General features: G+C 43.1%; 1 protein-coding gene across 13 annotated transcripts in view; it reads left to right on the top strand.

The window, feature by feature from the left end:
- VWA5B2 (von Willebrand factor A domain containing 5B2) overlaps positions 1-26248 on the top strand; it is a 140346-nt gene that overhangs the window by 82792 nt on the left and 31306 nt on the right. For 4 of the 13 annotated variants that reach the window (XM_083503839.1, XM_083503827.1, XM_083503835.1 and 1 more), the window contains exons 3-5: positions 22745-22921; positions 23371-23532; positions 24405-24636. In XM_083503839.1, coding sequence (XP_083359965.1) covers positions 22783-22921; positions 23371-23532; positions 24405-24636 — 533 coding nt within the window. In that variant the 5' untranslated portion in view covers positions 22745-22782. Of the gene's footprint in view, positions 1-14006; positions 14069-14582; positions 15851-22744; positions 22922-23370; positions 23596-24404; positions 24637-26248 lie in introns of those variants that run through there. The other 9 variants (XM_083503837.1, XM_083503832.1, XM_083503833.1 and 6 more) reach the window with 9 other exon arrangements.

The following is a 26248-nucleotide window of genomic DNA, read 5'->3' as shown; positions in this document are numbered from 1 at the left end:
TGCCGTAGGCTTTTGCCTCCTTTTGCCGCTCAGCGGCCCCGCTTTCAACTCTGCCCCTCCACTTGCCGCCCATTTCATGCCAGCCGCTGCTGCCCGCTCTTTCCATCTTTCCTTTCGTTTGCTTTCCTTCTGACCTGCCCCTTTCAAACCTGCTTGCACGTGGAAAGCACCCAGGGCCCACAATGAGCTACTACGCCGAGAATTGCTAGGCCAAAGGCCGACCGCCGGCAAATGTGCTTTCACCGCTGGAGAGCGCCAGCTGCTGGACATCAAGTGCTCCACAGGAGAGCTGTAAGTGGAATGCAGCTGCAGGCTGTTCAGTTGAATTGCATTCAAAGACAGCCACGAATGGACAGGAACTACGCAAGGCGAAAGCTGCGTGGGGAAAGCATCCAGGGCCTCGGGGGAGGCGCTTTCCCCGCACTCTTGCTTAAAGGCTGGGTTCGGAGGCTGGAACAGCGTCTACGGCCATACTACCCTGAACACGCCTGATCTCGTCTGATCTCGGAAGCTAAGCAGGGTCAGGCCTGGTTAGTACTTGGATGGTAGACCGCCTGGGAATACCGGGTGCCGTAGGCTTTTGCCTCCTTTTGCCGCTCAGCGGCCCCGCTTTCAACTCTGCTCCTCCGCTTGCACGTGGAAAGCACCCAGAGCCCAGAATGAGCTACTACACCGAGAATTGCTAGGCCAAAGGCTGACCGCCTTTCCCTGTACTCTTTTTAAGGTTTGCATTCGGACGCTGTTGTAAGTCATTGTATAAATCTATGTTTAAAATCAGTTGATAGGAAAACATGGACAAAGATAATACAGGTGTGGTCAGAATTAATCTTGAATATATTAGCAGTGAAAAATGCAACTGAAAAAGACTTCACTTTCTTCCCAGATGCAAACCAATCATTTTCAAGAACAGACTATTTATGGATATCCAGCGACCTTGTTCCTAAATTATCAAAAACGGAAATTTGCCCTAAAACATGCTCTGACCATAATACAGTTTTAATGGACCTGAAAGTGTTCATACAGGGTTCCTTCAGATGGAGAATAAATGATGATTTGTTGAGAAGTACTTCAATTGTAAATAAAGCCCCAAATGCCCTCTATTTTGAACTAAGTGTGAATCGGAATGGAAACAAGAGTTATTTGTGATGCCAGCAAAGCAGTAATGAGAGGATTTCTTAGAGGATTTTTCAATTAGAAAAAAGTCATAGAATGAGAAGATAGATAACATTATGGAGCAGTTAAAAGACAAAGAGAGGAAGCTTAGAGGAAATCCAAAGAATTTGCCGGGGGGGGGGGGAGAGAAATTAAAGCCCTACACATTCTATATTCACAGGTTGTAAATCAAGAAATAGAATGGAAGTTAAGGAGGATGAGACAAAGGAACTTTGAATCTGCAAATAAATGTGGGAAACTTCTAGCCTGGCAATTAAAAAAGAGACCAAAGTAAAGTACTATCACAAGTATTATAACAGAAGGAAAATCTGTAGAGAACCCTGCGAACATAAGGAAATGTTTTTATAAGTATAACAAACAACTGTATAGAAAACATTAAGAGGACCAGGCAAAAATTGAGCAATTCATTAAAACTAATGGTTTGCAGAAGATTCCAGAAGATAAAAATATTTTACTAAAGGGACTAATTACAAGACAGGAAGTGGAACATGCAATGAATTCAATTCAATTTGGCAAGGCACCGAGACCAGATGGTCTATCAGTGAAATATTATAACCCGTTGGGAAACGGGTTTTGCGTTGAAAACCCTTAAGGCTGCTGGAACATATTTGCCGCCCTTTGTGAAAAAGAATCTGAGTCCATACTAGCTTCGTGATCTCCGCCTTTTGAAGGGAGGTTTGCCAGTGGTGCTTCCAAGATCCTGTATGATGGAATGTGAGCCCTGGATAACTGAAGTATTTGATCTGTTCAAGGTTATGGCCATCCAGCACCCATTTAGACCGGGAGAAGCTTCTTTCGAAAACTACAGTTTTAGATTTTTCATAATTAATGGATAAACCATTTCCAGAACAGTAATCAGAAAATTTCCTCAGCAGGTAATTCAAACCCGGTCTGGAACGTGAGATGATGGTTGCGTCATCAGCATATAACAGCAAGGGGGTCCTTCTCATTCCAATTTTTGGAAGGTGTCCATCTGGGTCCATTAAGCTCTCTTCTAGGTCATTTAAGCATAGACAAAACAATGTGGGGTCCAGAATGCATCCCTGTCTCATCTCCCTAGTCATCTCGATGCTGTTCGATAACTGTCCCTGTCGACCGCATTGGACCTGCAGTTTGGTTCCATTGTAGAAGGCTTTTATAAGAAAGAGGAGTTGTTTGTCCTGCAAAATCAGATTTAATTTGGACCATAGCTGGGATCTGGGGATGGAGTCAAACGCTGATTTCAGATCCATGAAGGCCACGAAGAGTTTACCCTGTAGAGGCCTGGTATACTTCTTGGCTAGGAAGGACAGCATTAGACAGTGGTCTGATGTTGAATGGTTTTCACGAAAGGCTACCTGGGCTTCAGATAGTATATTATGTTCATTTAGAAAAGTTGTCAGTTTGCTACTAAGGAATCAGGCATGCAGCTTCCCAATTATTGAGAGCAGGCTAATTGGCCTATAATTGGAGGGTACATTTGGGTGGTCTCTCTTAAAGATTGGGACTACTATAGCATGTTTCTAGCTATATGGTACCTTACCCGAGTTATTTGCTACCGTAAAAAGTGTTGCCAGAAGTGGAGCCCACCAGTGCTGGTTTAATGTACCGTATTTTTCACTCTATAACACGCACCCGACCATAACACGCACATAGTTTTTAGAGGAGGAAAACAAGAAAAAAAAATTCTAAACGAAACAGTGGATGTATGATTTTTGTGGTACATGCTGTGGCCACAAACATGTGATCTGACGGTGAATTTGGGGTGACCCAGTGCAAAAATCCTGAGGATCCATGTGGATCCATGCTTTGTAACCACGTTTTAAGTGGGGAGGGAAGGAAAAGCACTCAAGGGACAAGGAGCACCCGTGGGGTGTGTGGAGGAGGATGCTGCTAATAATGCAGGAGAGGGGTATAAGAGGAGAAGGCTCCTCTCTTCTCCCGTTTTGCTCCTTTAAAGCAAGCAGGCTCTCTGTCCCTCTCTCCACCCCACTCAGCGGCTCTTCTCCCACTTTGCTGTTTCAAAGCAAGCCACGGAGGAGGGAAGGAAGGGGAACCATGGATCCTCTGCTCACGACTTCAGCAGATCCCCTCGCCATCCGCAGGCATTCACTCCATAACACGCACAGACATTTCCCCTTACTTTCTAGGAGTAAAAAAGTGAGTGTTATGGAGCAAAAAATACGGTAATCAACTCTGCTGGCATAAAGTTTTTCCCCGGAGCCTTTCCGCTCTTCAGATTCCTAATTAATGTATGGACCTCCTCCACAGTAACCGACCTCCAGTGAGGGAGCAGTGACAATTCTGCCCTGTTATCATCCTGGAAGCTGGAAGGGAGGTTTGGATTTTCCATAAATATATTTCTTAAGTGGTTCTCCCAAACCTGAGCTGGAATAGCACAGCTGGGGGTTGAAGAACTATTTTTCATTGAGTCGGAGACCACTTGCCAAAAGAGTTTAGTTTCATTGTTTAGTGAGGCATTCAATAGCAGGAACCAGGAATTTTGTGCAGACTGCCTTTTTTTTTTTTTAGGCCAAAGGGGCTTTATACTCTTTTTTGATTTTGAGATAAGATGGAGGTAAGTAATTTAGTCCAGCGTTTCTTATAGACCAAATAAACGTTCCTTAAGGCTTCCTTCTTTGTGCGGCACTCTTGGTCAAAGCAACAGCGCCCTTTAGCAGTGCATGGCTTGCCGGCTGAGTTTATGTTGACAGAGACCACATCCTGCAAGGACTCAGTGAGATTTTCGTAAGCCGTCAGGGAGGAATCTATTGATAAATTGTTTATTATAATTGATCTTAACTTAATTGCAGTTTATGAATTCAATCTATTCTCAACTGCAATTGCTATCTCAGGTGTCCATTTTTTTTCTACACAATGCTGGTTCATTTGCTTTATCTATTTCCTCATGTTCTATGTAAGAGTGCTGAATTGAGTTTTGGCCAGTAGTGGAGACGATTAGAGGTAGGTGGTCGCTTTCAGTCCTATTATATATGTTGAATTTTTTAATTGATATGATTTTGATTTGAAAATCTATTTTGAAGCAGCTGTGCTTTGCTGGATTAAAGAGTGGATACAACTAGAGGATACCAATGTTTTAGACTTGGAGAGATTTGACAATGTGTTTGGATGGCGTGCATATTTATGGTATGATAAAGTAAAGGCCCATAATGCATTTAAAAATCATGTAATTAGGAAATCGTTGTACAATGTTTGGATAAAATATAAAGATCTTTTAGAAAGGAAGACGCCCAGATGGCTTTCACCAATGGAGGCGAAGGCCCAGAAAAAGTTAAATATGGATATCAAACGGTTGAGATATTCAGATTTATTATTGGAGGATAAAGGATACAAATGAAAACCATTTGATCTAGTTAAAGATAAGTTAAATTGGCTACAATACCACCAGATTAATGAATTATATAAATTAGATAAGAAAAATGGTTTTGCTTCTGAAAAATCTACGTTGGAGACAGAGTTGTTGGATTCTAAAGTTAAAAATCTGTCTAAAATGTATAACTTATTGTTGGAGTGGCATACAAAGGATGAACAAGTTAAATCAGTGATGATAGATTGGGCAGGAGATGTAGGACATAACATAATGTTTGAGGATTTGGAAATTTGGAAGAAAGGGGTCAAGTTCACTGCATGTACAAGGAAAACATAATGAAAATGATGCATAGATGGTATCTGAGTCCTGTTAAATTAGCAAAGATTTATCATAACTGTGATAATCTATGTTGGAAATGTAAAGAAAAAGAAGGTACCTTCTATCATATGTGGTGGACCTGCCCCAAGGTGAAAGACCTCTGGGAAAAGATTTATAATGAATTGAAAAAATGTTGAAATATGCATTTATAAAAAACCAGAGGCCTTTTTTCTTGGAATAACAGGTTTGGAATTGCCGAATAAAGATGTTAAATTATTTTTGTATGCCACAACTGCTGCTCGAATCTTATTAGCTAAGAAGTTGAAAACGCAAGAAGTACCAGCAGTGGAAGAATGGCAGGTGAAGATGATGGATTTTCCGGAGCTAGCCGACCTGACTAGAAGAGTCCATGACCAGAAGGAGGAAGAGTACCAGGAAGAATGGCCAAAATTTAATGATTATTTAGTTAAATATGTTAAGTTAAGCTAATTGGAAAAAGCTTGCAATTACCAGATAGGCTTAGGATTTAAATATGTAATGTGATGAATTAATATGTTTAATGCTGAATTGGAAAGAAAGAAAGAAAGATGTTAAGTTAATTTTATAAGAATACTGATTTGGAAAACCGTTAAAATGATATACATTGAAATTCAACCAGGGGGATACAAGGAAGTCACTTAACAATGTTAATAAGATTAGTTTTAATAAGCCTATGATTTATGTCTGTTTGTGTGTTTATAATTTTGTGAAAATCAATAAAAAAAATTTGGGGGGGAAATCAGACTTCAAAGTCTATTCAGTGTTTAAGCACATACAAATTCATAATCAAGTAGAATGAGCCTTGACCATCCCCGTAAATAAAGGGCAGAGAATTTTGTCTGCAAATGGTACGGCTGAAATGACTGAGAATGTCAAAGATCTTATGAATTCTGACCCTCTGGCCATTTTTACCCATACATAAGGGAGCAGATGATTGTTCTGTGAATGACACAATAATGATAGCCCACATTTTTTAATAGAGACCTGCACCCCAAATTCCTGTACATAAAGGAGGCAGTACTCCCAATTTCATTTGCCTGGGCTGCAGGTGTGCAGGAAATATGATTAATTAGCACTGAGTTAACAGAAATTTAATTTGACCAACTTCTATTGCTGGCTTTGGTGAAAACATGAATTGCTGGGTTTAATGCTAACCCTATTTTTAAATACTACTTACCCTTCCCTTCCTTTACTCAAATGGTAATTAAGCCAAAAGATGCAACACTTTTAATAGTATAATAGATTTGCTGAAGCATGAACTCTGCACACGCACAGAGGCTATGTCAACTTAAAAGAGGTGGGGAGAGAGTTGATTGCAGGGAGAAATGTATGCAAATTTCTTTATGTAAAACTTGGAACCGTTCAGGAAAAACACCCTTCTGTGCCCTTTGCTTCAGGGACTACTTAAGAAAAAAAAACAAAAGGCTTAAGTACTGGACCATCAAAAGTTAAGAGGTTGCCAAGGTCCAAATCTAACATGCCCAATTTTTCCCACAGGTAAATATCAGAGCACTCCCACTTTGAGTTCCTCTCTTAAGTAGTGTTTTTTTAAAAAAAAAATAAGTTTTATAACAGGTTTTGTTTTGTGTGTATATGCCTATGCATTTCAGAAACAGCATTTCCTGACAGATTTTCACATGAATTTTTTTCCCCTTTCAACAGAATACGTGAACCTCACAACCCCACTAACAAAGTATTTGTCCCTTCTTTTCTCCCACAACACCAAAAAATAAAAATACAGTGGTACCTCGGGTTACAGATGCTTCAGGTTACAGACTCCACTAACCCAGAAATAGTACCTTGGGTTAAGAACTTTGCTTCAGGATGAGAACAGAAATCGTGTGGTGGTGGCGCAGCACCAGTGGGAGACCCCATTAGCTAAAGTGGTACCTCTGGTTAAGAACAGTTTCAGGTTAAGAACAGACCTCCAGAATGAATTAAGTTCTTAACCAGAGGTACCACTGTAAAAAAATTAGGGGATATGCTTAAAGACTGCATTGGGAGACTGGTGCAGTGTCTATGGCCATACTACCCTGAACACGCCCGATCTCATCTGATCTTGGCAGCTAAGCAGGGGCAAGCCTGATTTGTACTTGAATGGGAGACCGTCTCGGAATACTGGGTGCTATAGGCTTTTGCTTACTTCTGACAGTCGGCAGCCCCGCTTTGAACTCTTTCCCTCCACTTGCCATCCATTTCATACCAGTCGCTGCTGCCTGTTCTTTCGATCTTTTAATTTGCTTTCCTTCTGACCTGCACATAGTTATCAACCTTTCCTCTTTTTTTGCGGGAAATTCCCTTATTCCAGTGCCATTTCCTGCTGCTATCCCAGATGGTTAGATATCTCGTAGACTGTCCCCAGGACAGGTGAGGCTGCTGATCCCTTATTTTCAAATCTGAAAGTTGACAGCTATGGACCTGTACCTTTCGAACCTTTGGCATGTTCGAAGAAGCACGTGAGATAGGTGCTAGATATTACCACAATTATTATAATCAAATTGCAGGAGGCATTAGATTAAATTTTTTTCTACATTTAAGCTTCTGACTCAATTCTATGGTTCTAATTTTGTCTCAGGTGCCATAATTTCTTCTTTTCAATAGCTCTGGTTATTTGCAGGCTTTAACCACTAGAGGGTTCTGTTGACTGAGTTATATTAGAAAAGTGTCATCCATAAAAATGGTTTTAAGAATATAAGGAAAGCCTGTTGGATCAGACCAATCACCCATCTAGTCCAGCATCCTGATCTCAGAATGGCCAACCAGATACCTTTGGGTAACCACCAAGTAGGATTGATGCAGAAGAGCACTCTCCACTGCTGTGGTTTCCCGCATTTAGTACTCAGAAACATTCTTGCCTCCAATGGTGGCAGCAGATCATAGTCATTGCAACTAGGAGCCATTAATAACACTTTACTGCATCTGCTTCAACCCAGTTTTCACAAATTATTGAAACTCAGAAAAAGTGAAGAAATCCATTCTGGGTCAGAACTGAAGAAGAACGTGCAGCTCACTTTACAAATTAAGACTAAATAATAGCCATGCTTTCAAAACTTGTTAGTGTGGTTTTCTTTAGATTTCATTTATGGAGGGGAGCAAAACTACCTCATGAAGTATGCGTTTTTAAGGTTGAATTAAGTAAAGACTGTTTTCTAGCAGACAGAATCAATAAATAGGGTCATTTTGTACTAAAAGCAGTATCTCTGAATCTTTCAGCCCAGGAAGTTATGTGATCCACATAGAACACCTTATTCCCTTTAGGTAGGCTGAAGATTAACAGAGCCCTGTCAGTTTACACCTTTTGCTTCCTATTACCCAAAGGCAAGGTTACAGTTGCTAGGGTAACCTCATAACAACTGTGTGCACCCATCTGCATAGGATTTACTTTCTCTAATTAAAAGTCCATGGAGTTGATCCATGTCCTGACATATTAGAGGTCACGTCCCTGTTCTGTTAGATAAGCATATACCATTCTTTGGTCTGGTTGTGATGGGAAGGTGGGCATCTCACTTCAATGTTATTGATTGGAAAGAAGAATAATCCAGTACTGGGGTGAGCTAGTGATTATCCCCTTCTGATTTGTTCATCCTCAGAGGGAGATGAATAAGATAACACCCGCTGTAATACTCTTTGTCTATATTTCTCCCGTGGCTTATTTTTCATTAAGAGAATATGTAATGCTCAAATTAGATCTTAGCATTGCTGAATATTTCTCACTTTACATTTCTGCCCATTTATCACTTCCCCCATTTGTTTAAAAGATTATTCAGTTATTTTGCTTAAGGACTCAAGAGTGGCCTCCAAATAACCCCATGAGTAGAATGTATATCTATTTGCATATAGTTGGTTTCAGATGCTATTGTCCTAATAGCAATGGGAAGCTATTTCTATGGGAGTTGTCTTACGGAATTCCACTGGTGCCCATCCTGATTCCTATGCTTATTTAACATCTCTATGAAGCTGTTGGAAGTTGTCATCAGAATATGTGGAGTGAGGTGGCTAATGAAACCCACTCTATCTCTACCATCTGAATCAAGAGAAGCAGTTCAGGTGCTAGGACTGAGCTTGCCAGCAGGGATGGGCTGGATGTGGGTCTACAAATTTAAACTGAATTCAGTACAACAGAGGTGCCAGGTTCTTAGGTCTGGGAGGTGGAATTGCACACCTCTGAAAGGAACTGGTGTGTAGTTTGGAGATCTTGATCCATTAATTTTAACTTGAGGCCCAGGTGGCCTTGGTGACTTGGAATGCCAGTTTCCACCTACAGTTTGTATACCAGCTATGACCTATTCTGGACAAGAATGACTTGACCCCTGTACTCTTATACTCTAATAACCTTCAGTTTAGGCAACTGTAGTGCACTGTACTTTTGTATTCCCCTGAAGATGGTCCTGAGGCTCAAACTAGTGCAGAATGCAGCAGCCTGTGTGCTGCCAGAGGCATGGTCAGGAAGAGCAACTGCATTGACTGCCTATTCACACCCAATGAAACGCACTGCATGAAAACTCCATGTATTTAGTATTTAGTGGCCAATTGGTTAGTATGATATAGTACTTAAGACTTTGGGTAAACATACATAACAACCCCACACCCCCTAAAAAGAATCCAGGGGACTATAGTTTAAGGGTGCTGGAAACTGAAGGGTGGGTAAACAACAGTTCCCAGGATTCTTTGGGGGGGGCATGGGGACTGTGCATCTTGTTGAAGCAGAAATACTACTATATTATTATTATTATTATTATTATTATTATTATTATTATTAATATGCATTGACATTAATGGTCAAAGGAGGGACAAATATTATAGTGCATATCAGTATAGGTTCAGGGGAGCAGAATGTAGCAATGTCATTTCTGTATTTTTCTTCACTACATTTATAAAAGCATGGAGTAAGAAACATTTGTGCAATTGTTTCCTCCATGTGCCACACCTCTACAGCAGATGCAAGGGAGTCCTGCTGCTTGCTAATGTTGGCTTCTCTAATGAGATTGATGCAAGTGCTGCAGGGCTGCATGCAGACGAAATGCGTATTCTTTAGGCATGCAGCTGAAGGGGAAAGTGCTGCTTCAGCCATGCTCAGCACAGTTTTCCCATCAGGAGGATGAGTTGCTTGATCATGTAATGCAGTTTAACAGGTTGGCAAGTGCTGTGGTCCCAACTTACCTGTGGTTCTCCCAGAGTCCTGGAGGCTGAAGATACATTTATTTATCTTTTTAATTTGTTTATTCATAATTGTACAGGTGGGTAATGCAATTATTTGGCAGCAAGTCATTATAGTCCTGAAGCAGCAGCAGAGGGCCAGGTTGGGCAAGGTGGTGGTGTGCCTAGTCCTGATCTGGTGCCAGACAACGAATCCTCAGAGGAGGAACAGGACACCCCACATCTGAAGGACCAGGCAGGGCACCCTGAGTACAGTGCTGAAGATCCCCTTGATAGGACTTCTGGGTTGATACCTGAGGAAGAACCTCTGGGCATGTCAGAGGGGGTTCTTGAGAGTGCTGGTGCCAGCAGAAGAACAATGGCACAATGTGTGTCTACAGGCCTAGAGTCAGAAGCCTACTCATGAGGAAGGTGTCTTTTCATGAGTAAGTAATCTCTGATACTTCTTCACTGCTAGCAGCTGTGGTTATATGTCCCTGAGGTATGCTTAGCCTGTACTAGAAACTGGGCTTTTAGTTTTGCTACACCAGTTCTCTGGAATTAATCCCTGCACTTTGATGTACAGGGGCCTTGTGCTTCACTTTGAGTAAGGGGGAAAGTGCAAGCCATTTCCCATCATGCCTCCATAAAATAAAAAGGGGAGCTGCCCAGGAATACATTGTAGGGTAAATACAGTGGTACCTTGGGTTACATACGCTTCAGGTTACAGACTCAGCTAACCCAGAAATAGTATCTCGGGTCACGAACTTTGCTTCAGGATGAGAACAGAAATTGTGTTCCGGCAGCAGGAGGCCCCATTAGCTAAAGTGGTGCTTCAGGTTAAGAACAGTTTCAGGTTAAGAACAGACCTCTGGAACGAATTAAGTACTTATCCCAAGGTACCACTATACAGGACTTTCACTTTTATCAGAATAAATTGTCAGTTGAATTGGAATGGGAGTTGACTTCCGCAGTTTATTCTTTTTCCTGCTATAAAAAGGTAAAGGTAAAGGTACCCCTGCCCGTACGGGCCAGTCGTGTCCGACTCTAGGGTTGTGCGCCCATCTCACTTAAGAGGCCGGGGGCCAGCGCTGTCCGGAGACACTTCTGGGTCATGTGGCCAGCGTGACGAAGCTGCTCTGGCAAGCTGGCACCAGCGCAGCACACGGTAACGCCGTTTACCTTCCCGCTATAAAGCGGTACCTATTTATCTACTTGCACTTAGGGGTGCTTTCGAACTGCTAGGTGGGCAGGAGCTGGGACTGAAAGACGGGAGCTCACCCCGCCGCGGGGATTCAACCATGCGATCGGCAAGTCCTAGGCACTGAGGTTTTACCCACAGCGCCACCCGCGTCCCTTTCCTGCTATAGCTCTAAGTAAATTCTACTTATATCAGTGAATTTTACAACATAAATATTGTGAAACATATTATATTGTACCCATCAAGAAAGATATTTATATTTTCCAGTAATTATATAGTTATAAAACACCACCATTATGTAGTTACAGTAATAGCTGCTTAAATTGTTCAGAAATTGCTCCCTATTCTCTAACAATGACAGGCTCTGAACAAAAATGTATAAGTTGTTATTGCAAGTGTGTTATCCTGAAATAACAGCCTTTTCTTTCATCAAGCAAGAAATTGCAAAGGTTCCAGCCACACCTTTCTGAATAGTTCACCTTTGTGCAATTCAAATAAAAACGACTTTGGTGTTAATTATTTATTTCCCGCCCCTTAAGTGCATGCGATGGCATTGAGTACATTTATAGGTATCCAAATAATAAATGTTCCAGATACTAAATAATAGTAGTTTCCTTCTTCATTCCTGACCAGGATTTACTAAGGGTAGATCCTTCAATGGCATTTTCTGAGTTCTTTGTTCTCCTTTAGTATAGAGTACCAGGTGGCAGTCACCAGGGCCATTATAAGCCAAATCTGAATCCTATGGGGAAAACCAGGACAAAGCTGGAATGTAAACATATAGTTAAAGGATGCAATCCTAAACACAGTTACTAGGGAATAAATCCCATTGGGAATTACCTCTGACTAAATATGCTTAAAAATATGCTGGACAAGTCTTTTCAGAGTCAGAACTAGGACTTTCTCCTGGCAGATAACAGCTGACACGATAACAAGGAGTCAGGATGGGCAAACAGGAAGAAGGCTGAGATCTCAGAACAGGCAAATGGACAAGATAAGAATAAGGAATTTAGAGCTTGCTCAGAGAGGAAAAAACAACAGTTAATATGATTCACAAAGAAACTGTCCAGCCTGCAAGTGGTTCGTTCCTACTTCCTTTTGGAGGGACTGCTGGAAGCCTGAAGGAAACTAAAACAGAACTCAGTTTCATAGGCGCCGACTCCATGGGGCTTGAGGGGGCCCGAGCCCCCTCAAAAATTCGTTTGGGGGGGCTCCGCCCCCCCAATAATCTCCGGCGCCCCTCCAGCAGAGCGCCATCGCCGCCCCTCCCCCAGCCCAAAATGCACAGGGTCGGGCTGCATGCCTCCTGCCCTCCCTCCCGAGCAAAAGCTCCACCTTCGGAGCTGATTAATAGGAGCAGCACGCTCTCCCCTATTCGCTCACGAGGAGGCGGTGCCACTTTATTTGCATATTCATGAGCTTATTTATTATTCATGAGCTTTCCCGGCCCCCCCCCCCAATATTTTTTATAAGTCTGCGTCCCTGCTCAGTTTGGATCATTTGGACTAACTTTGCTTCAGGTCAAGCAGGGCAGTCCTGCTGAGCAGTAAATTACCAGTATATCCAGTTAGGAAAATCTCTTAGTTTAAGAAAATTGAAGAGTGCAAGAATAATACCTTAAAAAACAACAACAGTTGAAACATGTCTTTGAAGCAGTTTTTAGATTTTGATACCATGGACTAAAACTCTCAGGCTGAAACTAAGTAAATTAAAGATGAAACATCATGATGGGTATGGAGAAAGGGGAGGTGCAGCTAATGTTCAGTGATACATATCCCAAAGTCACTGTGGATAAGGTTGCAGCCTCAGTAATTCCAGTGTAATTCCAGTTTTATTTCCTATTTTTCCAGCCTGTTGCAGCTGCACATTGCTGTTTTTAATATTTAATAATATTTATTTTGCATATTATTCAACATGCAACATTATATTGGTTAATATTTAATAATATTTATTTAATATTTAATAATATTTATTTTGCATATTACTGTGTCTTTTAAGATATGCACTGCCTCATGACTTTCGTAAAAAGGTGGTATTAAAGGTAAAGGGACCCCTGACCATTAAGTCCAGTAGTGACCGACTCTGGGGTTGCGGCGCTCATTTCGCTCTATAGGCCGAGGGAGCCGGCGTTTGTCCACAGACAGCTTCCGGGTCATGTGGCCAGCATGACTAAGCCACTTCTGGCTAACCAGAGCAGCACATGGAAACACCGTTTAGCTTCCCGCTGGAGCGGTACCCATTCATCTACTTGCACTTTGATGTGCTTTCGAACTGCTAGGTTGGCAGGAGCTGGGACCAAAGAACGGGAGCTCACCCCGTCGCAGGGATTCGAACTGCCGACCTTCTGATCAGCAAGTCCTAGGCTCTGTGGTTTAACCCACAGCGCCACCTGCGTCCCGTCAAGGTGGTATTAAAATGTAATAAATAAAGCCCTTCCAGTTACTGAGAGGGGAAAATAGAAATGCTTCTGTTGCATTACATGACCAATGGGTTAGTAGTAAGACTGTGAATAAATCAAAAGAGTGAAATCTTTCCATGTGTACTCTATCAAACCATGTTTATCACATCAACCTCAAAGTATCCCTGAGTGATACTGTGGTTCACACAGGCATATGTATTCACATGATTTCTTTACACTTGATTACAGGCAGCTGAGAGTCAAATAGAACATGGTGGTTGCCATGGGTTTCTTTAATGTGCCTGCCCTCTTCTCATATAAATGAGGAAATTATGGTATGCCTTACTTTAACAATAACAGGCGTGTGTAGAATAGTGTGCTGGACTTATATCCATTTCCATGCATTACCTCCCACCAATCTGTTGTTTTAGATACTTTCCACAGTTCCCAATACTGGAGCCAAGAAGTGAGAAAAGTGCCTGGAGTGTTGAAGGTGAGGTACGGGTTGGGGTGAGGATTCGTGCATAATTGACTTGGTCATGTACACAGAATAGAAGATGGTAGGATCCCCCAAGATGTGTTCAGCAGGTACTGGCTTCAGGATAAGACCTGTTGGCAGACCAACTCTGTGTTACAAATATGTCTGCAAGCATGACATGAAGGCTGGCAACATTAACCCCGCCATATGGGAATCCCTGGCAGACAATCACAGTTCCTGGAGACAGACAGACAGCTTGTGTATCCTCAGCAGCGACCATAGGAGGCAAGACTGCCAGGAGAAACACAGAGAAGAAATGCCATGGTGCACCTGTAGTAGGAAAATCGGACCCCTTCATCTGCCCCACCTGTAATAAAATATGTCTCTGCTGTATTGGTCTATACTGCCACAGCAGGTGCTGTAAGTCTCCAACAGTTTGAGTTTATCCCCAAAGGCACACTCTTCCATTGTCTCCAGAGACAGATGAATGCCAACAAATATACCTTCTGCTTTTATAAGGGTATGGGGGGGTGTGCGTTAATGATAACCCATCACGTCTGGTTTGGCCCCAAGTGTGTAAACTGTTTCCACTGAAAAACATTGTTTGAGGTGATGTAAAAGATCTCTTCACAGTGGGTCTCTAATGACCCAGGCCAGCCTTTCTGTCCATCTAACCCAGTATTCTCTATTATAACTGGGCACATCCAGGGTGCACCCCAGAATTGTTTGTGTGCTACACTCAGTGTAGAATCTGTGGGCTTGCTTGGGAATTATAGCTTCTTGAAACTTTTCATGACATTTCTAGGCCTCATGGTTATGGACAAACGTCTGAAAGTGTGTTGAAGGCACTGAAACAAGTCATTATCCCAGTGTGCCACAGCAGATACCACCTCCTTCTCTGTCTTCCACTATTCCAATCCTTGTGAAAACATTCTGTTAAAATCCTGTTCTTCTAGTAATGGTAAACAATGTATCCCATAGCAGGACTTGTGTTTCTTTGGTGCAAGAGATGGAGTCCAAAATGAGATATAGATATAGATCAGGGGTAGGCAACCTAAGGCCCAGGGGCCAGATGCGGCCCAATCGCCTTCTCAATCCAGCCCACAGACGGTCCAGGAATCAGTGTGTTTTTACATGAGTAGAATGTGTCCTTTTATTTAAAATGCATCTCTGGGTTATTTGAGGGGCATAGGAATTCGTTCATGCCCCCCCCCCAATATAGTACGGCCCATGGTCTGAGGGATGATGGACCAGCCCACAGCTGAAAAAGGTTGCTGACCCCTGATATAGATGATTATAGACTATACCTAGTGTCTTTTCTCTAATAAAATTGTGCCTCTCTCCTCTCCGTTCATTACCTCTGACAGGCAGACTTTATAATCCAGAGAACAAGGCAAAGGCAAAGCTTGCAGAACTGGCTGTTTTCTCTCCTCAGTGCTGTCAGAGCAGTGCAGACAGCCTGGCCCTTTAATTAGACCAGGCTTGGAGCTGCTCCGTTTCCTTGCATCTGGCTGGCACTGAGGAAGTAGAGATGTAGCCACTACGGCATTGAGGCAGCCAGTACTAGAGAGAGTCTGCAGCAGAGAGGGAGTGTGTATGTGTGAGTGAGCAATCGCACAGGGAATCTGACAGTTTCCCTCTCGAAAGGGAGAAGACAGAGGCTGAGAGGCTGGAGAAACTAGGCTTCTGGTAACTCTGGATGCCAGGATCCCTTCCAGAAATGTGCTGATTTTTCATCCATATTAATTCATCCCAAACCAAGCTGGTTAAAACAGCAGACAGTGTGTCGTTCTCCAGGTAAGCCCCTTAATGCTCAGTTGTGTGTTGGGTAACTTTGTAGGGCAAGAAAAGAGTGGGAGATTGGGTGAGGCCGAGTAGCATTGGAGGCAGTGACTGTATGGGACCCTGGCTCTTTTTGGGGGGGGGCAGGCACCCCTTGAGTGTAAGATGTGCCCAGCCAATCCCTGAACAAGGAATAACTTTAGCTTGCTACTGTTTCCCATATTTTCTCTTAAAAAAACAAATGGACAGAATCTTTTGCTTTGTTACAAAGCGGATCTTGCTAATTTGTCTTGATGACCAAGAAACCCATATTGCAGTTATGTGACCCACATTTTGTGAATGGGAAAGGGAGCAAACAGAACATGGCACACCAAACCTTTCAGCTATCTTGACAGCTGCTCTTGCTCCTGCTCCTGCTGCATCACTAACAGACCTGCACTTATGTATTGAACATGTATCATATTAATTATTTACTGTAACTCATCATGGTATATTAGCAAATGTTCCCAACCCTCTGTTGTTAAAAGTATTCACCTGGGGGCAAACAGGACTGGTTTAGTTTTAATTCTGCTCCACCGTTTTTGAAAAGAAATAGGGGTAAGGAGTGCTGGAGGTCTCACACCCCCCACAAGCTATTGGATTGGAGGTTTCACTTGACTATAGGGGTTTTCCCAGTTTTGGGGACAACTGATATATTAGGCTGAATTTTTCATGTGATCAAATACGTTGTAGTCTTAGTAGAGGAAACTCCCAGGTGAGCGTCTATCAAATTGCTCCAAGAAGGTGAGTGAAAGGAGTCTCTCCTTTATTTCATTCTCAAATTGAACTTTTGTCTATTTTATTTAATATATTTCTTTTCAAGACAAAGAAGCCCGCTCTAGATGGATTGCCATAAAAACAAAACAGTAAAAGTATAAAATACAATTGACCAAAACAGTAGCATACAGTAAAAACATTTCAATCAATGAAAAATTTGTCACAGAACAACAGTTTACAAGATATAAAACAGCATTCTCATAGCATCACAGCCCAGAGTGAGTTTGGGCATTTCATTAGGTTTGTGGCTTCTAGATCAAAATTTAAATTTCTTGTCTGCATGGCAAGGCTAAGACTACTGTAGGCAGTGAACCCCAGCAGGAGGCTCCATCTTAATACCTATTATAATTATTTATGTCATTGGCACCAGTAATCTGTTTTCCCATTTTAGACCTCTTGTCCTGGACCGGAGAGAGGATCTCAAGAGTGCGTGTAATAATTCAGTTGGCATAACCTCAGAAGTTGTGGGAAGGGGTGTGACCTGAGAGGGGGGTAGCTTAGTGTAATAAGAGCAGTCTCCAGAAAGCTAGTGAAGTGTCTCAGATAATCCTATTTAGAATACTGTCCTTATATTCCAGTCCTGAAAATAAAACTCCATTCAGTTTGCTCTGTTGGCTCATTATTTCTTACTCTGCTCCAGCTTTCAGCCACCAGGAAGTTGGGTGATAATGTTTGTCACATCTCTGTGAGCTTTTCACAACTTCTCCAGGGTTGCCTGCAGGTACTAACCTCTACCATCCATGCTTCTGCTTTTGTCTTGTCTTGGGTAGGTGGTGGTTTATGAAAGTTTAAACATTTGCAGCAAAGAGAGTGGTCTGAACATGTCATGGTCCCTTCCAACTCCATGATTCTGTGTGTTAGGCTTCTGCTTCTGAAGCTCAGCAGAACTAGATCTGGTTAGCAGTAGATGGGAAACTGCCTGGTATCCTATGCATGCTGTGATCAACTCCTTGGAGCAGGGATGGAGAACCTGTGGCATTTGCTGGACTACAATTCCCATCATCAATCAATCATTTTATTTGTAGGACTCCTTTCCAAAGTTAAAAGCTCAAGGCGGCTTACAGCATGAAAATTAATTACAACCATAACAAAGGCAGTCATAAACAATAAGTAAAACATCAAAAAGTATACAACCAAACTGAACAATTTCCACATAAATCATAAGATGATCTAAAATAAAGATACAACAAACTAATATCAATAACAGCAACAACCCCTCCTCAACAAAAACCCCTAAACAATACCCCAGCCCAAAAGTCATCTTTGATCATTGGCCATGTTAGCTGGGGCTGATGAGAGTTTACTTCTATAGGGCCACAGGTTCCCCACCACTTTCCTTGAGGAAGGATGCAATGCATATTACTATTATTTGTTCACAAATACAGCCAGGTTTCTTACCCAAGATATGTGTCAGTGCACTATAAAATGATTCAGAAATGTATGAAAACAAATAGAACAAGCAGTAGATGAGATGAAAGAGCCAGTGTCACTCTAGGATAAGGCTCCACTAAACAGTCATGATGTCTGTGTATGGCAGGCTGTGGGGCCCCTACAACAAAGTCCTGTTCTGGGCACTGCTAGATCTTTTCGAGTGAAGGTACCTGGTGTAAAGCCTCTATAGGAGATCTCAAAGATGAGGGGGACCTATTGTTTAAATAACTGATTTACTGTCAAAAACCCTTGCTATGGATCTATTTTAGCTACTGCATACAGACAAAAAAGAGTCATTAAAAAGACCAATGATTTTAAAGACAACTGTACAGGTGCTTATGTTCCCAACACAGGGCTTATCCACACTTACCTTTTGCCATCTGGATCTTTCCCTACAAAAAACTGCTCTTTAATGCTGAATCAGTGTAAACAGTAATTTGGGTTTTCCACATATTACCATTTGCTCCAATTGAACTTCAGAGAGCAGGTTTTCACAGGGATAGCTCCAGAGAGAAAAAAGGGGGGGAGGGGAGGCACTCTGACATGGAGCTTTAAAGTGCAGACAGAGCCTAAAAAGAGCAGAGGAAGCTAAGTGCAGAAAAGCCCTTAGTTTAGTTGCAGCAATTCTTCTATATTGCTACAGCCATGCTATTCCGTTGTGGCAAACTCTGAGAGAGCCCCCTAGTTCTGCAGTCTTCTTCTGGGAAGGGCTGTAGATCTGTGGTGGACTATCTGCTTTGCATACAAAAGATCCTGGATTCAATTCCAAGGATCTCCAAGCAGTGTTGGGAATTGTGCCCTGCCTGAAATGCTTGAGAGACACTGTACAGTGGTACCTCGGGTTAAGTACTTAATTCGTTCTGGAGGTCCGTTCTTAACCTGAAACTGTTCTTAACCTGAAGCACCACTTTAGCTAATGGGGCCTCCTGCTGATGCCGCACCGCTAGAGCACGATTTCTGTTCTCATCCTGAAGCAAAGTTCTTAGCCCAAGGTACTATTTCTGGGTTAACGGAGTCTGTAACCTGAAGCGTCTGTAACCCGAGGTACCACTGTATAATCAATAAACACACGAGACGTAACCGGCTGTGTTCTTAGATAAATAAGGTATACTATTCATGTATCAAATCATAAATTTCAATGGAAGTAACTCATAAAGTTCAACAAACGAACAAAGCAGAAGACCCAGTGGATCAGATCATTCTCTAATCAGTTCATGCATAAGGTCCATCTGTGTAATAGTGTCTATTTCAGGCATGTAAGTGTCTATTCCACCTGTCTGTTCATAAGGTCCAAACAATCCACATGAAAGGTTGTTGCTGTTCCACAGAATCCTTTCACAGAGTCTAAGACAAGGATTTCCAGAATATTGACCTTGTTTCGCCATCATCAGTAGTTAAAGTTCATATGTGATATTACAGGACAGTGGCTCTTATGGCATAGTAGTAGCTGCTGCTACTATGAAAGGATTCTGTGGAACTGCAACAACCTTTCATGTGGATAGTTTGGACCTTATGAACACAAAGGTGGAATAGACACTTACATGCCTGGACCTTATGCATGAACTGATTAGAGAATGATCTGATCCACTGGGTCTTCTGCTTTGTTCATTTGTGGAACTTTATATTGAAATTTATGATTTGATACATGAATAGTAAGGGACGCGGGTGGCACTGTGGGTAAAACCTCAGCGCCTAGGACTTGCCGATCGTATGGTCGGCGGTTCGAATCCCCGCGGCGGGGTGAGCTCCCGTTGTTCGGTCCCAGCTCCTGCCCACCTAGCAGTTCGAAAGCACCCCTAAGTGCAAGTAGATAAATAGGTACCACTTTATAGCGGGAAGGTAAACGGCGTTTCCGTGTGCTGCGCTGGTGCAGGCTTGCCAGAGCAGCTTCGTCACGCTGGCCACATGACCCGGAAGTGTCTCCGGACAGCGCTGGCCCCCGGCCTCTTAAGCGAGATGGGCGCGCAACCCCAGAGTCGGTCACGACTGGCCCGTACGGGCAGGGGTACATTTACCTTTACCTTACATGAATAGTATACCTTATTTATCTAAGAACACAGCCGGTTACGTCTTGTGTGTATTTAGTATGCTTTACGTGACCATAGGTTAGTTTGTTGTTGTTTTGAGAGACACTACACACAATTGGAGAAGGTGTCAGTTTTTAAGAATGGGACACTTATTTTCTACCCTGTTCACATGTACACACACACAGCCACCACCCCTGGATACAGTGGGAAGAGGATCTTTTCCTAGGGAGAAAGTAGCAGAAATCCAGGTTTGCTTGTTCTTATAATATTAATAAGATTGTAGGCTGCTGCATTCCCAGAAACTAAGAAAGGATGGGGGAGTGGGAATCACAGGGTGCTAACCTGTGGATCTGTGTTTATTCATTACAGACTGCCTCACAGCTACCTGCATAAAACATAAAGACCAGATGGGTCTTGTTTACTTTGGTAAGATAAATATAAAGGTTACTGATGATTTAAAAGAAGAAAAAAGCAGGCAGTGATAAGTCATTGGTAAACATGAAGCTGCAGCCAATCAGTGTCATGGCAGACAGAAATAACACATGCATTGCGCATGAAACCATAGGGTCTTGAGTAGGCAAGGAGAGGCTTTGAGTCACGGTCCATATTCCATGGCTTCCTGCGGATTCAAATGGTTTGATGTAGCCGGTGGTGAGCTCTGAGAATGAGTAGGCTCAGCCAAAACCTAGTGGTCAGTGGCAGTTCTCAGGGTTTGGGGAAATACGCACCCTGTCGTCCATCTCCTGTCTTATTACTGTTTTGATTGTTGCTGTTCTGGAGAGTACAGCAGCTAACCACTCTAACCATAACAGCAGCTTTAAGAAACCAGCAATTCCCTTCCACCCCCATCTGTTTCAACAGGCCACTGCTTACGTTGCAAAGAGAAATGCAAGCACTGAATCGACACATGTTCAGGGTTGATTAGCTGCTTTGCATAGCACCTCTGTTTGTTTTTCCATGCCATCTTTTTCATGAGCAGCAGCTGGCCAGAACCTCTCCAGTGTAGCCAGTGCTGCATCTACAAGGTCACCTGGAAACAAAGGTTTATTTTCAGAATACGGATCATCTTCCAGTTTGCTTGAGCCCTCAGTGGGGCCCAGACTTTCCAACGGACCAATGAGAGAGGGCAGCATCTGTTCGCCCCATCCCATAAGCCACCCACGGAGGTTACCTGGGTGACCAATTCACACATGTGGAAGGGAAAAGAGTAGAGAGTAGCTGGGATGTTAAAAGATACTTGCAATATTTGCCAGGGCATTAATTATTAACAACAATAAATTTGAGAGATGGGAGATCATGAAGTAGGGGAAAGCGGAAAACTCCAAGCAATGGGCAGCTTTTAAAGGCTGTGTACACACCATACATTTCAAGCACGTGAGGTCCTCCAAAAGACTCTTGGGAACAGTAGTTTCTTAAGATTGCCAGGAATTGCATGTCCATGTGTGGTGAATTTCAGTTCCAAGGATACTTTGGTGGAGGTCATGTACTTTAAATGTGTGGTGTTTATACAGCTTATATCTTGCAAGACTACCTAGTTCTGATCATAGGTGTATAATCTTTGCCCATGTTTTCCTTGCAACTGATTTTGAGCATCATCATCATCATCATCATAATAATAATAATAATAATAATAATAATAATAATAATTTATTTGTACCCCGCCCATCTGGCTGGGTTTACCCAGCCACTCTGGGCGGCTTCCACAGAGACCAAAATACACTAAAATGTCACATATTAAAAACTTCCCTGAACAGGGCTGCCTCAAGATGTCTTCTGAATGTCAGGTAGTTGTTTATCGCTTTGACATCTGATGGGAGGGCATTCCACAGGGCAGGCGCCACTACCGAGAAGGCCCTCTGCCTGGTTCCCTATAGCTTTGCTTCTGGCAATGAGGGAACCGCCAGAAGGCCCTCGATGCTGAACCTTATCGTCCAGGCAGAACGATGAGGGTGGAGATTTATGCAATGACTTACAGGCTAATACGCCACCCATCTTATGAGTCTTTTTTCCTTTTGTAAAATTGCTTTTAGGGGAGGTTTTTTCTTTGTATAAATTCTTTTATTTGGGGGGGAGGATGTGCTTCAAATGTGCTTTGAAGGTGTCGTGTGTAAATTTCATCCACAAGAGTTCACACGTTGTTCCAAATGCAGTTGTACCATGCATTGTGTAACAGCACAATGTTATTCACAGGTTTTTTCAGTTTCTTTCCTAATGATCCCTAGCATGGCATTTGCCTTTTTCTCAGCTGCTGCACACTAGGGGCTCATCCACTTACCTTTTGCCCTACACTTTCAAGGTGAATGTCAGCACTTGCAAGCTTCATGTTAGAGCACTCTCCACCCCCCCCCACTACTTCCCCCAGGAAAACCCACTCTTTAATGTTGCATTGGAATAAACTGCATTTTGGGTTTTCCACAGACTCCCATTTGCTCCAATTCAGCAGTAAAGAGTAGACTTGAGCAGGAAAGTGCTGAGGATATATATATATATATATATGGATATATATATCGGTCGGACACCCAGGTTCTGATGAATGGGTAGGATCCTGGAGAACTTCATCTCTGGAGGCTTTTGGCGCAGAGCCAGTGCAGGGCCTTCTCTATTGGCATGTCCTTGTCTTTTCTTATCTTCATAGCTGCAGTCGGTGGGGCCTGTTAGTTTCACCTGAAGATCATGCCGGGCTTGTACTGCCGGCCAGCCTGGACAGCCCTCCCTCTAAAAAGCTCTTGTGTGAAAGCCTGTGCCAATGGGTATTCCCTGGGAGTCACTGCCCACCTTACTTACATCAACTTGGAGGAAGAGCCTATAGAGGGTAAGAGCTTTTTGCAGCTACGGTGGTAGGTTATGACTGCACAGGTGGTAGATGCTGTTCTAGATCTATCAGGAATGTAGGTGACTCTGCTGCTTCGGATGCATGATTCCCCATTGGTCAAGATGTTGCATATGGTATAAGTCCTATAAATATCTGAAGAGCAGAGAGGACAATTTTCTTCTCTGTTGAAGCACTAGGTAGATTGGAGAGCTTCCACCTTGCCCAGTGCTGTGATGGGAAGAAAATACCATCCCTCACTCCTCTGCTGATCTTCACAGTTCAGCTGAAGAGGGGTGGGGGGTTGTGCATGTGTGTGTGTGTGTGTGTGTGTGTGTGTGTGTGAGAGAGAGAGAGAGAGAGAGAGAGAGAGAGAGAGAGAGAGAGAGAGATTTGTTTGGGTGCAAGGGGTGGACTGATTACCAATGGACAATCTGTCTTTCTATGCACAGGAGTCTTCATTTATCCCCTGGAGGAGTCAGAGGTGGTCTCAAGCTTTGAAGCTATAACAGGAAACAGAACCTCCACGTTCCAGATCCAGAACCGGCCCAGTGTGGAGGACTGCTGCATTGACTGTAATGCAAGCTGGAACCAGCCACTCTGCTGCACCAATGGTTGGTTGTGGTAACATCTCCTTGCAGTGCTCTGCCTCTGGCACTGCTGAAATGAATAGCAAGGTGGGACTTGAAGCAAAGACATCAATTCAGGACAGTTTCACATTTTGGGGGTTATGGAAGAGTTAGCCAAAGGTGATTTGTCTTCTGCTTTCATGCAATAAATAGTTCAGCTTTCCATCCCAAGAGCACTATCCCTAGGCTAGAACTGAAGGCAGGCTACAATGATCCATTAGAAAGCTGCTAAAAGGCATGAGCTATGAGTCATCCCCCAAATCTCAGCTCTGCTGTGAACACATCTAGTAACCACGATCTAGCACTAGTTGGTTTTGGTCAAGCTGTTATCCTTCATCACTCCTTCAGTACAATACGGAATAATAATACTGGACTACCCAATAGGGTGTCTGTCTATAAGTTGTACAAATAATGCATATGTAGCCACTCAGTAAATTTCCCACTGTTGAGTTTTTCATTAAATTAAATCCCAAGGGGATGCCTCGGCTGATGTGTGCAACAGTGGATGGGTTGAGTTTTCCAGGAAGAGAACTAAGCAGCCACAGGTAAATCTGTGGCTTTTGACCTAACCGTTCTAACAGTTTGCCAATAAATACAGTGCCAAGAAACTTAAGTGAGATAATCATGAAGAGTATTTGGGGCTCCCCCACCTGCACTGAGGTGCTGCCATTCCAATGGTAACTTTCAAATCAGAACAGGAAAGGAGGGCTGTGCAATGACTCCAGTCTTCACCTTGCTGTATGGGTAACTCAGTGAGAAGTGTGGCTCCAAGACAGTGATAAAGTAAAGGCATTAGCTTCCCGCATGAGTGTGTAGGAGGCACCATCCTAGCTACCTCCTCTCTGCCTTCTGCCCAGGTCACTTGATCCTTGACGAAGACTTGGCACGTTCCACGTTCATCATCAGCACAGGCCCCGTTGGGCCTTCGGAAACCTTGACTGTAGTCTTCAGCAGCAGTCGGGAACTGGCAACCCTGGCAAACGGCGCCCTGCGTGTCCTCTTCCCCTCTGTGCTCATGCCCCTCGTTGTATCCATCCCTGAAAGTGAAAGTGAGGCGAGAGGCTTATGTGACGACAGGTTGGCCCTATGGTGATTTTCATGGCTTTCTCAGAGTCTATGCTATGCAAAGGGTAGGGGCTGGAGGAGGTTATAGGGACCACTGACAGCTGGCAAGTAGTTACGGTGTGTGTAGGCAGCAGGAATCAGAGCTTTCCTTCTGACTCATATGGGTTCTCTAGCAAATGGGAGTGTGGCACAAATAACTGATAATGGGAGCCTGAGCCAATTAGAAACTGGCTGGGAGTCACATGACTCAGCAGCAGCAGCATCCCTTTTATATCCAAGGTTAAGGTTATGAGTGCCTTTGCTTATTGAACCAAAATGACACCACTCACTCATAAGAGGGAATCATCAGCATGCCCAGAGGAAACCCTAAGTGGAAAGGAGGGATCCCTAAAACAGCCAAAGAAGGACTGAGCATGCTTTGTGGGCCCAGAATGGATCAAAAAATGCAAACTAGATGGGAGGTGGAATGGAATGGAGTATGGTGCAGGAGGGCACTCCACTGTGCAATATTTTGTTGAGGTCCCTCTTGTGTCCTTCAGTGGAGCATTGGACAAAGGCTGGATTGATGGTTTTAGAATTGCAATTTATGACCTTTTGCCACAGTGGGAGAATGGAAATTTAAATGTACAGGCTAGTGTTCATGTCTAGCAATCTTCTCTCAGAACCCCTTTACAAATTGATGCGTTGAAAACATAGCTTGGTTGCAACTGTGCAGAGTTCAGCATTGTGGGAAGAAAAATATGAATCCATGTGACCCATGTGTATGTCGGATAAAGTACCAAAAGAATCAGTTGGTTGCCTGGATTCAAAATGCAGGGCTAAACTCACTCTCCAGCAGGAGCTCCAGTAGGAGCGTTTAAAGTCACAAATGTTAAGCAGCACAGTAAAGTGTTAGGAATGTAGGCTCCCAATCCTTTTGCATATCCTATTTAGTCCACTGGCAAAGCACTTCCTTCTTTCTACTTCTCTTGCAAGCAACAGGCCACACACTGCCAAGGAAGTTCAAAATGCTTTACTTACAGATTCAAAGGTCAGATTCATGCATTTATCCAAGCAGTAGCAAGGAGAACACAGGCAGAATATTCTTGGGTAAAAAAAAAATACAGAGAGATAGCTTCAAGCATGTGCTCTAAGCTTGAAGCAAAGCTTAAGACACTTCTTCCTTGATCAGTTACATGGCGAGGGGAGAGAGGGAACAGGAAGAGAAGGCTTCACTTCCTCCGTCATCAGAGAAGAGGGGGTGTGACCTAATTGAGTCTAGGAAACACAGCTTTATTGTCTTAGCCTCCTCATACACCAACTAGCCCTATGCTTGCTAGTTGTATTTGACTGCAATTTACCACAAGCATATGGTAAAACTACTGTGTTTCCCATATATATATTTCATTGTTTTCACCTCATCTGCACAGATCCAACTAAGCTATGATAGCAGCACACCAAATTCACACCTCAACCCATATGAACATAGCTGCCAAAAACAGGCCCCTCCCACTGCGGTGAAAGTTTCCGAAAACTTCCCTGATTCTGATTAGTTGCTCTTGTAAATATGCCCCCATGCGTTGGAACAGAGGTCCAGCCGTGGACTTTCTCCTGCAGAAAACAAAGTGTCTTTTTTCGCATCTGTTCTCTTTTGGAA

This window comes from Podarcis liolepis (assembly GCF_965112155.1).
Source record: "Podarcis liolepis genome assembly, chromosome: 5".
Taxonomy (NCBI): domain Eukaryota; kingdom Metazoa; phylum Chordata; class Lepidosauria; order Squamata; family Lacertidae; genus Podarcis; species Podarcis liolepis.
Note: the sequence above shows the minus strand (reverse complement) of the source record. Positions and strands in the feature narration are given on the sequence as shown.